The sequence below is a fragment of the Mytilus californianus genome, unplaced genomic scaffold, assembly GCF_021869535.1.
Source record: "Mytilus californianus isolate M0D057914Y unplaced genomic scaffold, xbMytCali1.0.p SCAF_13, whole genome shotgun sequence".
NCBI classification, from domain to species: Eukaryota; Metazoa; Mollusca; class Bivalvia; order Mytilida; family Mytilidae; genus Mytilus; species Mytilus californianus.
The window spans coordinates 13,628,107-13,646,258 of NW_026262615.1; the positions used below are offsets into that span (position 1 = coordinate 13,628,107).

Here is an 18,152-nt window from a genome sequence, read left to right on the forward strand (position 1 = left end):
CTGTAGGTAGCTTTTCAGTAAAATCACAATAATTAAACTCGTATTTTTGTTTATCTTTAAAAATCATATTAATAAATACACACAAATATTTTTGAATTTATAGTAGTCCAATAACATTTTTAGTATGAATAAAAGGAGACGAGAGGTATTTGTATCTTGTCTTGTACAAACTCAACTTTTATGTTTATTATCAAAATATTTTTTAGGGTTTACCATTAGCAAAGCACTGATCTTATTATCTCCATATAAAATGGAACAGGGGTATATATATAAAAATGTGAGCTCTGCTCTCAATTTTTTTCTACCTTCTATGGAAAAGGTCTGTCATTGAGTGTTAATATTTGTCCACAAAATCCTTGAGGAATCCTTGATAAAATAAGGATTAGTCAACAACATAATCATCCCCCTTTTTTGGAGAGTTCATGTTGCTCAGTCTTTGGTTTCCATGTTGTTTTTCATGTATTCTTGTTAGTATGTCTTTATCTTTTTAGCCATGGCCTTGACAGTTTATTTTCGACTTATGAGTTTGATTGTCCCTTTGATATCTTTCCCCTCTCTTTTATAATGATGTCATTTTTTCTTTTGTCTAAAGCAGACTAGGTTTGTATAAGAGCTTACAGTACGTCTTGTCCAATCAAATTCATCCTGAGTTGAATCCTGGAAAATACATGTGGCAGTAGTCTCAAAATCACAGAGGTAGCCATTTCCAGATACATCTGTTAATAAAAATATAAAGACTCTTTTAAAGAATTGTCGAGTTATCACACTCCCACAAAAAATATATAGTCCTTCTGTACAGTAGTACCCAAGATAAGTGGGAAGGAAACATTTTTTGGACCAACAGACCAATGGACCAATAGTCTATGGACCAACAGCCTATAGACCAACCACCTATAGACCAACAGACAAAAGGACCAGCAGACCAATAGACCAACAGTCTATGGACCAACAGACAAATGGACCAGCAGACCAACAGACCAACAGTTGATGGACCAACAGCCTATAGACCAACAGACAAATGGACCAGCAGACCAATAGTCTATGGACCAACAGACAAATGAACCAGTAGACCAATAGACCAACATTCTATGGAAAATTTTACTTGTTATCATATGAGCTGTTTCATATAGAAATCAACCTTATGCAAGTGAATGTTTACATATACATGTGAAAGACTTTGATTTTGGAACATTCAAATACATAACTAAGAAACGAATGTTGGTCTGTTAGGTAGATTTTCTTAGAATAGCTCAATTGTCAAACAGTTACAGATTTTCCATAGAGAGGTTTTTAACCCCAAATAGGTTACCAGATGTATTGATATTCATTTGTATAAGGTCTATTTCTATCCAACACAGCTCATATGTCTTCCTTTAAATTTGCAATAAGATAATGAAAACTGATTATTTTTCAGCATTTTTGTTTTTGTTTTTAACAAGTGCATGTTTGTTTTATTTATCTTCATATTTTTGGGAAATCAGATATACAAATTTACAGATAATCGTACACTCGTCAGATTCACATTTGTTGGATATTGTATGCTCCTTTATGATGTTTCATGAAAAATACCGAAAAGAATGAAAAACAGGAAAAGATTACATGCTGCCATGTTGTTGAAAGTTTTTCAGGGCCATATATATAGTGTATAGACCCAAATCAAACCTTCTACCATTTATGATCCCTTTGACAGTTAACTACAAAGTTTGATTCATGTTTGTACAATCAAAGTTTTGGGTCCTCCATGCTTTTCAACTTTGTAATTTATTAGGCACTTTTAACTTTTTTGATTTGATCATCACTGATGAGTCTTTTGTAGAGGATAGGCACGTCATGTGCACAAATATTTTAATCCTGTTATTTATGATGAGTTCATTAACATATATATAAAAAAAGAAGATGTGGTATGATTGCCAATGAGACAACTCTCCACAAAAGACCAAATAACACAGAAATTAACAGCTATAGGTCACGGTATGGCCTTCAACAATGAGCAAAGCCCACACCGCATAGTCAGCTATTAAAGGCCCCACAATCACAAATGTAAAACAATTCAAACATGAAAACTAACGGCCTACTCAATGTACAAAAAAAAACTAAATGAAAACAAATATGTAACACAGCAACAAACGACAGAACTGAATTACAGGCTCCTAACTTGGGACAGACACATACATACAGAATGTGGCGGGGTTAAACATGTTAGCAAGATCCCAACCCTCCCCCTAATTTTTATTATAAATACTCACCTTGAACATTACAATTATCTCCAGACCAGCCTATCATACAATTACAATTATATCCAGCAGTGCTGCCATCCTCATTACAGGTACCACCATTGCTACACGGGTTACTAGTACAGGCACTTAGAGCAGGACCTGCAATAATCAAAGTGCTGACGTACTGTTTGAGAAAAATTATTCAAGTATCAAAGTGCTTAAGAATGTACTTGGGTCAGACTTACGGTAAAATAGTTTGCCCCATATCACCCACTTTTCATTTCATAGAAGACTTCAATAGCTCATAATGAGGTCATTACCAAAATTTAAGGAGATTCTAGTACTGTAGAGAAAATTATCCAACAATCAAATTGATGAAATACTGTTTGCGAAAAAAGTTGTCAAAGAATCCAAGGGCTGAATTGCTGTTGGATAAAACAATTAATAAATTTAATTAAATACTGTGTAGTCATTATTATTATTTGAATACCAATTTTGCTGGAACTTGTAGGTACGTGTAAACCATGAATTGAAATATTAAACTAGACACTCTAAAGAGCCTGTGTCGCACACTTTGGTCTATGTGCATATCAAACTTACTGGACACTCTCCAACATTGCAGAGAAGAATAGACTTCACAACAAAAATCTCTATTTTGTTGATCTTGTATTACTGATCTTTTAGTCTGTTTAGTTTCTCTCTATCTTCTTTAGTTTTTGCTCAAAACACAAAAGAGGGTAAAAAAAAATCCTCAATAAAGGGCAATCACTCCTATGAAGAGTGACAGTGTACTATAACTATATCGGTAAAATTTGACTTTTTAATACCACAAATTGGGTTATTTTGGTTGTAGTTTTATTTTGGTTTATTTGGAGCCTCCAACAAAAAGTGCCAAAATTAAACACACGAAAAAAAAGCAAACACTAAAAATTTAAACTCCAAAATCGCGTACTGGTATGACAATATCGTAATGTAAATTGTTGTTGAAAATATCTTATATTATTCTGACATTGTCTATACTGAAGTGGACAGAATACCAGCAAAATAACAACATAAACCAAGAAAGAAATTATATCTTCCATATATTTCCTACAATTCTATACATAGCCAATCTGCAAATAAATACCTGGTATAATTTGACAACAACACTATATAATTTTTACTTAATTGTCAATTTTCTGAAATTGTTAAGAAAACACAATACGAATTTTTATTCACTGTTATAAATATGCCAGGCTATTGCTGATTAGACGTCATTATTGGTAATTAAAGAACCTTTGTGAGCAAGCTCAAAAACCCCACGCCCCCACATTGTCACTGGACAAACAAAATCTCACCAGATTCCTAAGTTCAAAGACTCATAACTCAATAAAAAAGTCAACTGATAAAAATTTTCTTGTGGATATGGACATTAACATATTATGTCCTCATTAACTACAAAGTTTCATGAAATTCTGTTGTGTGGTTTCAGAGGAGTTGCGATTACAAACTGTTGCAGTGGTATATTTAGGCCAAAATTCTAAGTTCAAAGGAGCATAACTCCTAGAATAAACTGCTTCGCTGAGCGCAGCTGGATACGCCCGCAGAGGTCCAACCCTAAACAGTTGGGGCAAAAATGGACACAATATTCAAGCTTGATACAGGTCTGAATTTGGATTGTAATTAAATATTTGATATATTAAAGGTTTCTGAATAAATGTAGTCAAAGAACTTGAAATTGGTTATATGAAAGATTTCTTGCTGTTGTGCAATACACTGTGCTGTAGCGTAATACTTAGTAAATCTGTTGTCAGACTATAAACAAATAAAATCTTATAACTTGGAAACATAAAATCGAAAATTTATAAAAATCAAAAGGGAGCTTACAAAAATTTAACAAAGTTTCATAAAAAATGCTGAAAGCATTTTTGAGTTATTGTCTGAAAACTGGAAAATCCCCCTTTTTGTAATGAATAAAACCCCATAAATAGGAAGCGTATAGTCTGAAATTTATAAAAATCAAAAGGGAGCTCATGTCGATAAAAATAAACAATTCACTTAAGTTTCTTGCAAATTGGTGAAATTGTTTTTGAGTTATTGTCTAAAAACTTAAAAATCCCCCCTTTGTTAATGAATAAAACCCCAAAACTCAGACTCAGTAAATCTGAAATTATTAAAAAACGAAAGGGAGCTCATGCCAATAGATATGAACAATTCACAAAAGTTTCTTGCAAATTGGTGAATTTTTTTTGAGTTGTTGTCCGAAAACTGGAAAATCCTCCCTTTTTCAATGAATAAAACCCCAAAACTCGGAAACGGTAAATCCAAAATTTATAAAAAACAAAAGGGAGCTCATGTCAATAGATATGAACAATTCACAAAAGTTACATGCAAATTGGTGAAATTGTTTTTGAGTTATTGTCCGAAAACTGGAAAATCACCCCTTTTTTAATGAATAAAACCCCAAAACTCGGAAATGATACATCTGAAATTTATAAATTAGGAATGGGAGCTCACGTCAATAGTTATAAACAATTCACCAAAGTTTCATGCATATTGGTTAAAGCGTTTTTGAATTAATGTCCGACATGTTGACGACGGACGGACAGACGGACAGAGGTATACCATAATATGTCCCATAAACAGGCGTATAAAAATAATTGAATCATAATTTCCTGTCGATATGCACATCTACAAAGTATGTCCTTATTATCTACAAAATTTCATGAAATTCTGTTGTGTGGTTTCAGAGGAGTTGCGATGACAAGAACAGGACTGACAGACTGTAGTATATTGAGGCCAATAAGTTCAAAGGGCATAATTCCTAGAAAAATAAATTGAATCATAATTTCCTGTAGACATGCACATCTACATAGTATGTTCTTATTATCTACAAAGTTTCATGAAATTCTGTTGTGTGGTTTCAGAGGAGTTGCGATGACAATCTGTTGCAGTAGTTTATTGAGGCCAATAAGTTCAAAGGGGCATAACTCCAAGAAAAAAAATTGAATCATAAGTTCCTGTCGATATGCACATCTACATAGTATGTTCTTATTATCTACAAAGTTTCATGAAATTCTGTTGTGTGGTTTCAGAGGAGTTGCGATGACAATCTGTTGCAGTAGTTTATTGAGGCCAATAAGTTCAAAGGGGCATAACTCCAAGAAAAAAAATTGAATCATAAGTTCCTGTCGATATGCACATCTACATAGTATGTCCTTATTATCTACAAAGTTTCATAAAATTCTGTTGTGTGGTTTCAGAGGAGTTGCCATGACAAGAACAGGACTGACAGTCTGTAGTATATTGAGGCCAATAAGTTCAAAGGGGCATAACTCCTAGAAAAAAAAATAGACCAAACTTGCATTTTACTCCTATGTTCTAATTCTAAAATGTATGCCATGTTGGTTGGTAGGCGAGGTCATCAGACACATTTTTTCAACTAGATACCCTAATGATGATTTTGGCCAAGTTTGGTTAAATTGTCTCAGTAGTTTCAGGAGAAGATTTTTGTAAAAGATTACAAAAATTTACAAAAAAATTGACTATAAAGGGCAACTAGATATCATTGAGATGGAAGCCATCTCTGTGGGCCCCGCTGTGAATAATGTGTGGTAAAAAATTTGTATCTTTATCATTGGACATGGGGTTGTCAACTGAAACCAAAGTTTATGACCTTGACCTTTGACCTAGGAAGTTGTACATAAATTATGACACACCCTCTGGTGTTGGTTTATATACATGTCAAGTATAAATTTGAAATCATAACCGTTCTCAAGAAATAGAGCGGACACGATCTTTACCATAGGACATGGGGTTGTCAACTAAAACCAAAGTTTTTGACCTTGACCTTTAACCTAGGAAGTTGTACATACATTATGACACACCCTCTGGTGTTGGTTTATATACATGTCAACTATAAACTTTGAAATCATAACGGTTCTCAAGATATAGAGCGGACACGATCTTTACCATAGGACATGGGGTTGCATTTTGTCAACTGAAACCAAAGTTTTTACCTTGACCTTTGACCTAGGAAGTTGTACATACATTATGACACACCCTTTGGTGTTGGTTAATATACATGTCAAGTATAAACTTTGAAATCATTACGGTTCTCTAGATATAGAGCGGACACAATTTGTTACTGACGGACAGACAGACAGACAGACTGATCACTATAGGGCGTCCGCCTTTTGGCGGGGCCCTTATAACTTCTTAAGGGGTCAATTGACCATTTTGGTCATATTGACTTATTTGTAGATCTTACTATGCTGAACATTATTGCTGTTTACAGTTTATCTCTATCTATAATAATATTCAAAATAATAACCAAAAACTGCGAAATTTTCTAAAAAATTACCAATTTAGGGGCAGCAACCCAACAATGATGATTGTGGCCAAGTTTGGTTAACTTTGGCTAAGTAGATTTTTGTAAAAGTTAATGGACAATGACGGACAACTGACGCCAAGTGATGAGAAAAGCTCACTTGGCCCTTTTGGGTCAGGTGAGCAAAAAAATAAAAAAAATTCTGCAGGCTTAAATGCAAAACAACAAAATCAAATGTCCACAAAAATAAATTTTTTCTTCTATCCCTGAAAATTGAAACCCATGAAAATAAAAAAGAATCATAGTGTAAACAATTATGTAAAGAATTATTTTTTTTCACAAAATAAAACAATTTGATGTTATTCTCTTAAGACATGCTGATCAGAAGATAGATTGCTTTTGTTTTTTTATTCAACAACAATATTGCACATGCTGTTAACAGCTATTTCAGTGGAGATCCCTGTATATTAGTACCTTAAGACCAGGGTATCTTCAGGTAATTAAATTCTCCAAAATACGTTTAACTAAATCAAGGCTGTATCAGATTGATACTCTAATAAATTCTCCCAAAATAAGTTTAACTGAATCAAGGGCTGTATCAGCTTGATACTTAAATTGTCCCAAAATTAAATTTAACTACATCAAGGACTATATCAGCTTAATACTTATATTCTCCCAAACTAAGTTTAACAGAACCAAGGTCTTTACCAGCTTGATACTTACATTGTCCCAAAATTAAGTTTAACTACATCAAGGACTATATCAGATTGATACTTACATTGTCCGAAATTAAATTTAACTACATCAAGGACTATATCAGATTGATACTTACATTGTCCCAAACTAAGTTTAACTGAACCAAGGTCTTTACCAGCTTGATACTTACATTGTCCCAAACTAAGTTTAACTACATCAAGGTCTATACCAGATTGATACTTACATTGTCCGAAATTAAATTTAACTACATCAAGGACTATATCAGATTGATACTTACATTGTCCCAAACTAAGTTTAACTACATCAAGGTCTATACCAGATTGATACTTACATTGTCCCAGACTAAGTTTAACTACATCAAGGACTATATCAGCTTGATACTTATATTCTCCCAAACTAAGTTTAACTGAACCAAGGTCTTTACCAGCTTGATACTTACATTGTCCCATACTAAGTTTAGCTAAATCAAGGACTATATTAGCTTGATACTTAGAATTCTCACAAAGTAAGTTTAACTAAATCATTAGGACTATATCAGCTTGATACTTACATTCTCACAAACTAAGTTTAAAGGAACCAAGGACTATATTAGCTTGATACTTACATTGTCCTTTGATAAGTTTAACTGAATCAAGGGCTATATCAGCTTTATATGATGACCCTCTTGTTGCCTCAAAGAAAATCTAAAAATAGAAATTCCTGAATGTCATTTCATACATGTGACAGAGTTGACAGTATTACTTTTAATGTCTTCTCTCTGTTTTGTTCCATGTGAAACATTTGTTAACATTAAACTATACTATTTGTAAGTAATTTTTTTATCCTTTCCTCATTGTCTCTCAGTCCATTTCCCCGATAAATATTTAAGTGTTACTCCATATTATTGCTATGCTTCAGACAGATTTGGCATATATACTGTCACTAAATATAATGATGATTGCAGTAGTTAACAACCTTCACTGACAATACAGCCCTCGCACGGTCAAACTAATGATACAAATGGTCATTACATTATTTGTAAATTTCAATTTAAGCATTGAAAAGAAGTATGAATCTCTCAAATAATTTTCAAAATAATATCTTCTTATTTGTCTTAATACATTTAAAATCATTAAATTACCAGGTGAGCCCTTTATGATTCTTTGTTCAATTTCTATTTCATTCGTATTCTTTAATCAATTTACATTATTTTAAGGAGGGTAACTTATAAACAGGTTTAAACAAGGGAAGTAACCCAAATTTCTTTTACGTGTTTTCAAATACACAAAGCTTTTTACATAACATAACAGCAGTTAGCCTGAGATAAATATTATAATCATTGATTAGTAGTATGTTTGACACCCAAGCTGTCAAGTGAAGCCATATAATTATACAAGTTCTTTGATTAACAGGTAAACATTACCTTCATCAGTGACACAAAAATGTAATTAATGTTGACATCAATGGTAATAAAACATTTTTGGTGATGAAATTTTGAAAAAACGGAAGATTTGAATTATAAATGGGAGGGAGGGAAGAGGGCTTAAAAATCAGGAGATTTTGACTCCCGTCAGAAGAATCACATGTCTGTCATTTGAAGGTTCATATATTCTAAAATAGATCTTTTATCACAATTATCTCCCCTCCCCTTTTTGGTGCAATTCATTTTGCTCAATTCTTATAATTTAACTTTCTGTAAAGTATTTTGTTAACTTTTCTTATAATCATTTTTTTTCTTGTCTTTGATATCTCCACCAAAATTGGAAATTCTTTTTTCTAGTTGTAACAATCCTTTCTTTCACTATCACAGCTTTGAGTTTTTAAAATTTATTACTGTAAATTCAGAAATTATTGCGTTCATTTGTCATTTCGTATTTTTATATAATGAACTAAAATGCAATATTGATTATTGCTATTTCAGGAAAATCTGCGTACAGTTATATATATAAGATATGAGTATGTCATTTATTATTGCAATACTAATTCAGTCGCATTATTTACATTAATAAAAATCGCACAATAGTTTCTAAATTTCAGTATATGGAATGTTCTATTATTTTTATCTTTCAAATTATTGATTTTGTCAGTTTTTAAGGTTATTACAAGAGGGTAATGCTAAAAAAATGTTTTCCTTGCTCACTTGCTCCAAAAGAATGCTATTCTTAATTAACCAAAACAAAACCTGGCATTTTACATAAGTACAATAAACAATAATTATACCACTGGATCCGTGAAGCTAGGAGGTAATTCCACTTGATAGAAGGCCCATTGATCTCCTTGGTCACCTGACACTGACCACACAGAGGAAGAAGAACCACGGTTACCAAACTTGACATCCATTGTACCAGGAGTACCATACATATGGAGGTAAAACTGCAAGCAATAGCTACTTGTAACTGCAGTAAATATAACATTGTGTCAATTTTAAGGCAATGAATGACAGTATTTGAAGTTATATCTCACCAATTGGATGCTAAACATTGTCTTGTGTTTATAAAATGTGAGGTCTCTTTCAACTCATTTTCGTGAGCAATTCATTATCGCGACTTTCATCAGTAGAAAAACAACGCAAAGGCAAATATATATTGTCGCAGAAAAGTAAAACTTAGATTGTTCCTTATTCAACTATTTCCAGAAAATTTGTGAAAATCCCAAAATTAAATTGCCACCCAAAAGGGAAAGAAAGAGCTTTACATGCAATATAGTATCCGCGAAAAAAAGTTGGGTTTACAGTATTCAAGTTTTAATGTTCAATTTTACCTGCAAGCAAAGTTTTAACAGTCGACAAAACAGCTTTGTGCCCCTGAACACGTGGAGAAGAAGCCTCAGTGTAGACATACTGTGTGCCTTCATATGCACTAGAAGGGCCTGTACCACTACTAGGTGTTGACCCCTTGATAAAAAACAAAAGATATGAAAAGTCAAATGTAAAAACTATACAAAAACTAAAAGATACTATAATCTCATTCTCAAAATTATATCTTTGCATAAACAGCAGTAACCCATCTAATACACAAATCTCCAGTGAGTTACAACGGTTCACCTGAGGTCAATTCTTGTAAATGACAATCGGTTCTTAATGTAAGGTAATAACATAAGCATTGTGATAAAGAAAATGTACCGGAAAATGCATGAATTTGAAAGTCATATAATCCCATCTGTTAAATACATCTATGCTAACAACATTGATTGTAAAAAGCAGTAACTTATCAAGTTGGAATATGACAGTTGTCTTCCATTTGTTCCCTTAGTTGATTTAGTCGAGCATTTGATTTTGAAAAGTATAATGGACTTCCCCCCTTTTTGAATTTACATTGGTTCATTTTTTTTTTATTAAGACTCTTGTCTCTAATCTGCTAATTCTTATCCAATTTATCTCTTTTCTGATCTGTTGATTATTTGTTATTTAATCAACGTGTGGTTTGTTTGATCTCAGTTCTTCATTGGTCAAAATTTGATTATGACATCAAATTTTCTTGCTTTCCTCTAAATTTCCTATTGTGACCTCATGAAACTAGTGGCTCTAAAGAGCCTGTGTCGCTCACCTTGGTCTATGTGCATATTAAACAAAGGACACAGATGGATTCATGACAAAATTGTGTTTTGGTGATGGTGATGTGTTTGAAGATCTTACTTTACTGAACATTCTTGCTCCTTACTATTATCTCTATCTATAATGAACTTGGCCCGGTAGTTACAGTGGAAAATATTTTGTAAAAATTTACAAAAATTTACAAAATTTATGAAAATTGTAAAAAATTGACTATAAAGGGCAATAACTCCTTTAGGGGTCAATTGACAATTTTGGTCATGTTGACTTATTTGTAGATCTAACTTTGCTGTACATTATTGCTGTTTACAGTTTATCTCGATCTATAATAATATTCAAGATAATAACCAAAAGCTGCAAAATTTTCTTAAAATTACCAGTTCAGGGGCAGCAACCCAACAACAGGTTGCCTGATTGGTCTGAAAATTTCAGGGCAGATAGATCTTGACCTAATGAACAATTTTATCCCGTGTCAGATTTGCTCTAAATGCTTTGGTTTCAGAGATATAAGCCAAAAACTGCATTTTACCCTATGTACTATTTTTTAGCCATGTCGGCCATCTTGGTTCGCGGGCGGGGTCATCGGACACATTTTTAAAACTAGATACCCTAATGATGATTGTGGACAAGTTTGGTTAAATTTGTCTTAGTAGTTTCAGAGGAGAAGATTTTTGTAAAAGATTACAAAAATTTACGAAAAATGGTTAAAAATTGACTATAAAGGACAATAACTCCTTAAGGGGTCAACTGACCATTTTGGTCAAGTGACTTATTTGTAGATCTTACTTTGCTGAACATTATTGCTGTTTACAGTTTATCTCTATCTATAATAATATTCAAGATAATAACCAAAAACGGCAAAATTTCCTTAAAATTACCAATTCAGGGGGAGCAACCCAACAACGGGTTGTCTGATTCATCTGAAAATTTCAGGGCAGATAGATCTTGACCTGATAAACTATTTTACCCCATGTCAGATTTGCTCTAAATGCTTTGGTTTCAGAGATATAAGCTAAAATCTACATTTTACCCCTATGTTCTATTTTTAGCCATGGCGGCCATCTTGGTTGGTTGGCCGGGTCACCGGACACATTTTTTAAACTAGATACCCCAATGATGATTGTGGCCAAGTTTGGTCAAATTTGGCCATGTAGTTTGAGAGGAGAAGATTTTTGTAAAAGTTTACGGACGACGGACGCAGGACGACGGACGCAAAGTGATGAGAAAAGCTCACTTGACCTTTCAGGTCAGGTGAGTTAAAAAGGCAACCATGTCTTATGACGTCACATGGAAAGAACATATCTTTTTTGCAGATCATTTAAAAAGAAACAAATCCCACCACCACATTTTGTGCAATACGATATTTATCCAATCTCATCAGTTAAATATCAAACATTTAAAACCATCGCATTTTAAATTTGAAAAATTAACTGTCTCGAGTGGATAAATATCATATTAGCTTACTTTGACAAATTTGAACCAAATTGGCTGCTAAAGTGATTTATTATTTCACTATATTACTTTCATTAATGACTGATAAAAAAAAATCATATCTCAGTTTTTTATATCTAATAGCTAATGCCCCTTTTAGTCATTCACATAAACCACTTACAGCTCTATAAGTCCAGTCAAAATCATCATCATCATCTACATTTTCAAACACACAATTATTTTGTGCTTCAAAGTCACAAGTAAATTCTGATACTGATTTGCCATCTGCAAAAAAAATCAAAGCACTGTAAGCCCTTTGGGACAGATTATAGAATATAGGATGACATTAATTGAGATTGACATCAAAACATTATCAAAAGTTTATCAGATATCTCAAGTATCAAAAATATAATGTTGTAACCCAAGCACAAACTCAAATGATTGTTGATATGATAAACACAATAAACAAATGATTGTTGATATGTTAAACACAATAAACAAATGATTGTTGATATGTTAAACACAATAAACAAATGATTTTTGATATGTTAAACACAATAAACAAATGATTGTTGATATGTTAAACACAATAAACAAATGATTGTTGATATGTTAAACACAATAAACATGTAAGTAATGTTAACAAAATTTTAGTTTTGCAAATCCTTTCCAGTCAAAATGTCCCAATAATAGAAAAATGTAAAAAAAATATGAATTTCCAGCCGAGAATTGATGAATGTCAAAGACTGTTGGTTGATCTAGAGTTTGGGGGTCTTTTCTTCCTGTGATGTTTGGGGCTGTCCATTTAACAAATATCCCACATTGCCTTCTAGTCATTTTTCCATCTCTCACTTACCAATTTGTTCACAATTTTGTCCAGTAAATCCACCCAAACATGAACAGGTATAACCGCTTGCTGTTGTTGTTTCTGAACAAGATCCCCCATTTTGGCAAGGACTATAGTCACATTCATTAACTAAAAATAAAACATATATATTTATAGATAACAAATATATATTGAGTCAAACCTGCTTAAGAGACCATCTGTATTAAGCAAAAACCTGTGTTAAAAGACCATTAATTTTAGGTCTCTTTGTAATGCATTTCATATAGATTGAACCTATATTAAAAGACCACCTGTGTTATGAGACCAGTTTTTTGCTAAAATAAAACAGGTGTCACTGTATATATGTAATACTCAGATTGATGTGTTTGTGTTTGTCAAACTGCTATATATCCAATGAAATTTTTCCGAGAAAGTGTGTGATTCAAGTTTTTTGAAATTTTTATATTTTTGTCAAAGGGTCAAGGTAAATATATTGTCAAAATTTTATGAAAATTAAACAAGCCAAATTGATTTTATTTAAGGTGTTTGGTACCAACTTAAATAGCTTTCAATAAAGACAAAACTAAACAGCTGATATAAATATCAATCTCAGACCTGCCAACTATCCCGATTTTGGCGGTATCATCCCGATTATCATGCCTCAACCTGAATCCCGATATAGGGATCGTAAAATAAGTCAAAATCTACCAGAAAAAATTATTGGTTACCAATTTTGAAGTTTTTCTGATCAATTTCTATAAATCTATAATTTTACTTGGCAACATATTCATGACAAGTTTACCACCCTGCGCTAATCAACGGTCACAACAGGTGTCATAATTTGTTGTTACATGTAATTTACTTATCTGATGGGTCATAACAATCTCCAAAATTAATTAATTTGTTAACAGAATCGGTCAGCCAGCATTTAATTTTAATCATTTTATCATACGATCACAATTTGCGAACGTTTACCGTAGTTTCATGACAAAATCGTAATTAACTGAAAGACGAAAACTGTAATGAACTCATTGGAAAACATTGTTTATCTTGAAATCTGTTAAAATTTTTAAAATCAGACGTGTTTCTGTCCAGTTCTGATTTAAAATTGACACCATTTTGTATTCACTTCTACTGCGTATAAGCCTCTGCTGGTAAGAGCACCTCTGAACACAAAGAAAGATATCTCAAATTTTATCTATTTTCACATTAATACTGATAGATTAACTCAAAATCTGTCTTCATCCTTCTAACTTTAGGACAATAAGGTTTAGGTCCTTTGAGTCATGGTGCAAAGATAAGAAAGTCTTTGGAGGGGGAAAAGGGGGGTCTTCACTTTGTATCCTTAATTTTTACTATGCCATCTTTCTCTATTAAGTTATATTGCCAATTAATAAGTACAAGAATCATGCAAATAAAAGAAATCAAGGCTTATTAGCTCATCATCAGCATACCAAAAGAAAAAAAAAGAAATATGAGACTATTTTAAGAGTAAATCAAAGCATTATAGCGCTAGAAAAAGCATTTGCTGTACATCGTACAGAACTGAGAAGGAAATTTCAACTTTTAAACTGTTTCCATACGAAATACCGGGCAATTCATAAACCATTCAGGTAATGCTATATCCCGCAATGGTGGTAAGTCGTGCACTTCAGGCCATTTTTTATTTTATTTTTCTGTAGACTTAGCTTTGTTTTTTTATTACTGTGTATTGTCAAGCTTGGTTACTCATAATTGTTTCTCAGTCACTGAATGTACGATGTTGTTCCATACTGCAGCAGCTGAACCGGTTTGTTTACATTCAAATTCTAATGGCTTCAAAACCACTTGACACATTGAATCGTTATATCCAATCAAATTGCTCTACTGTCAATTAGGTGATTTTTTAGTACAAGGCAATTATATTATTTGTTTGTATGATATTGCTTTGAAATAGTTTGCAATAAATTGGGGGTTTATTCAATAGGAAATCTCTTTATTAGCCATAAAATTTGATATCAATGGAATTTTATATGAATATTTACTTATGGTCAGAATATCGATCTCTTTATATTCAACCAATTGTTTTTTTTATGAAAAATATATGTATATTGTTTTTTATTGACCTACTCTATATTCCTGAACAAAAATATGGCATGATTATAGTGTGTTTCCCAAGGTTTTTCTTTCAATTTGGATGGGTTTTTTTCGCGGGAAAATTGCGTAAGACGTAAGGTGCTTGCTATTTTGAAATTCTTAAAAATACGATTTGCTTGGCCTGTTTGGTCTGCCATTAAAATTGATGACGCTAAATGGAATGTAAACAAAGCAATGGAGGCCAGAAGAGGGGATTTCTGAAGTTCTGGAATGTTTATAGGCATTCGGAAGTCAGGTTTGAAACGGCCATTAGAAAATCTGCATTTTTGTACAATACTTTAGAATAACAATGAAAACATATCTTTAGAAATGTTTGTTTATTTAGAAGAGTAGAAAAAATGTATTCTGCACTAATTTTGTACGCTGGTATTAGCGTAGTGACATCAATGCGGAGTTTTCCCGTGTGATAAGTACAATAACAAAATCCGAACGAACCAACATTATGACCGATTATAGACTACGGTAGGATATCTTAATACCACAAACTACCATGTGAAAATAAACGACTTGCTGCAGATCGGCAAACACAGTAAGATTAACCAATACAATACTCCGATTAAATTTAATAACAAACGTATTATGATATAAAAACAAGCAAGAGAGCACCTATTAGTTCTTTTATAACAGTAAAATTTAATCAGTTAAAAATATTTACCCGTGTTGGTATACGTTAAACTGGTAATAAGACGGATTGAGATTAGCTGCCAGAAGGCGGCAAATTTCTTGTATCACTGCATTCGTATATGAAGTCTGTTACGTAACCTTTAGTGGATCAAAATTTCTGTGCAAAAGGGTAACTATTAAACTTCCAATTAAATATTGCATTTGAGGAAAGCTTAATCAAATTAGCTTCATTTTCAATACAAAAGTCAAGCAAACACATACATATGTACTTTTACACAATCTTGAAAGAACTGTAGAACGAAAAACATGTGCACTCTATTTTGACGATAAAACAAAATGGCCATACACGATGACAGTAAAAGCAAATGCTTTTAAAAACAGTGCACAGAGATACGCAGCAAAAATTGTAACCCTTAAAAATCTGGTCGCACACTAAATCCACCATGGAGATTTTCAAAAGTTTGCAGGTCTGCAATCTAATAACAACAACGCTGCGTCTGATAGAAATTGATCTTATGCAAATGTATATCAATACATCAGTTACCTATTTCGGGTTCAAACAATCTCTATGGAATGTCTGTAACTGTATGAAAATTATGTTGTTATAAGAACCTTATTAAACAGACCAAAATTCGTCTTTTATTTCAGATTTGAATGTTCCAAAATCAATCAAAGTCTTATACATGTACATGTATATGTGCAGTAATTTATTATTTCTTGGCATTATATATCGAATAGAGAAGACTACAATTGTTCGGACATCGTTTTGGCAATACGTGACGTCACATTGGACGTCGATTAGAGGGTAAAAATTTTGGACAATGATTTGAGAATGTGACGTTGATTAGAGACCGGACGTCGATCTGAGTCTAACATATATATTAATAAACATAGAAAAAACTTTATAATACTCACCATAAAGTGGTTTATTTTCCCTGAGTTTAAATTTTACAATTTAAAGGATGTTCCCTTCTCTGGTATGTTTTACTTTTGAGGCATTTTGCCCGCTAACCCTTACTTTTCTTTTCATAATATCATTACATTACTGGTAAGTTTTGAAAGCCAATTTTGAAAATCTTGTAAAATCCTTGTTATTTTTCCATAGTTTTTAAAGAGAAAAAAGGTGCCAATGTTAAATGTATGAAAAATCTAGAGTGAATAATTATTTCCTGCCAAATTTTCAATTGTTTATATCTCAAAAAACAAGGACACAACCTTTCTATTTTTTCTGCTTTTTAAGTTCCTTGATTTATATAATATCAACTAATTACAGTCTTTTAGAAAGCTTGTTATATTCAAATAAAAGTGGATAGTGTCCACATGTGGACACAGATGATGCCCCCGTTTGCAGATCATATAGTTATAAAGGGACATAACTGAAGAACGGTAAAAGTGACGCTACCCAAATTTGAACTTGATCTGAGTTTTGTGGTAATTAGCATTGTGTGTAAGTCTCATAACATTTGATTGAGGCTAACTTAAGTAGAGAACAGAAACTAAAAATTCAGCAATTTTCTATTTGTAAACACGCATAACTCTAGAACGGTTGTGTATAAGTTTTATAACATTTGGTTGAGACAAACTAAAAAATTCAGCAATTTTTATGTTTATAAAGGGACATAACTCAAGAATGGTATAAGTGTTGCCACCTAATTTCGTACTTAATCTGTATTATGTAGTAATTAGCATTGTGTATAAGTTTCATAACATTTGGTTGAGGCAAACTAAAGTTAGAAAATGGAAACAAAAAATTTGTACTTGATCTTTGTTTTGTGGTAATGAATATTTTGTATAGGTTTCATAATCTTTGGTTTGGGCAAACTTAAGTTACAGAATGGAAACTAAAAATTTTGCAATCTTTCTATTTATAAAGGGGCATAACTCAATAATGGTTAAAGTGACACTACCCAAATTCAACTTTATCTGTGTTTTATCAGTGGAAGTCAAAATTAAACATTGCATTGTATAAAGCATTGATTGTAGTTGATTCAACTATAATCATGGACAAAGGAAGATAACTCAAATTTTATAAAAATTACTTGATATTTAGAAGAAAATAAAAATTTTGCAATTTTTCCATTTATAAAGGGGCATAACTCTAGAACAGTTTAAGTGACGCCACTAAAATTCAAACTTGATCTGTGTTTTGTGGTAATAAGCATTGTGTATAAGTTTCATAACATTTGGTTGAGGCAAACTTAAGTAAGAGAACGGAAACTAAAATATTTGCAATTTTTCCATTTATAAAGGGGCATAACTCTAGAACGATTTAAGTGACGCCACCAAAATTCAAACTTGATCTGTGTTTTGTGGTAATAAGCATTGTGTATAAGTTTCATAATATTTGGTTGAGGCAAACTCAAG

The 18,152-nt window shown here is 32.4% G+C and overlaps 1 protein-coding gene across 3 annotated transcripts in view; it reads right to left on the reverse strand.

Annotated features, from left to right (window-relative positions):
• LOC127723210 (MAM and LDL-receptor class A domain-containing protein 1-like) overlaps positions 1-18,152 on the reverse strand; it is a 108,957-nt gene that overhangs the window by 16,140 nt on the left and 74,665 nt on the right. For all 3 annotated transcript variants that reach the window (XM_052229735.1, XM_052229736.1, XM_052229734.1), the window contains 7 exons: positions 13,059-13,178; positions 12,384-12,487; positions 9,982-10,114; positions 9,442-9,617; positions 7,847-7,925; positions 2,247-2,375; positions 619-716 (listed from right to left, as the gene is read on the reverse strand). In XM_052229735.1, coding sequence (XP_052085695.1) covers positions 619-716; positions 2,247-2,375; positions 7,847-7,925; positions 9,442-9,617; positions 9,982-10,114; positions 12,384-12,487; positions 13,059-13,178 — 839 coding nt within the window. The remainder of the gene's footprint in view (positions 1-618; positions 717-2,246; positions 2,376-7,846; positions 7,926-9,441; positions 9,618-9,981; positions 10,115-12,383; positions 12,488-13,058; positions 13,179-18,152) is intronic.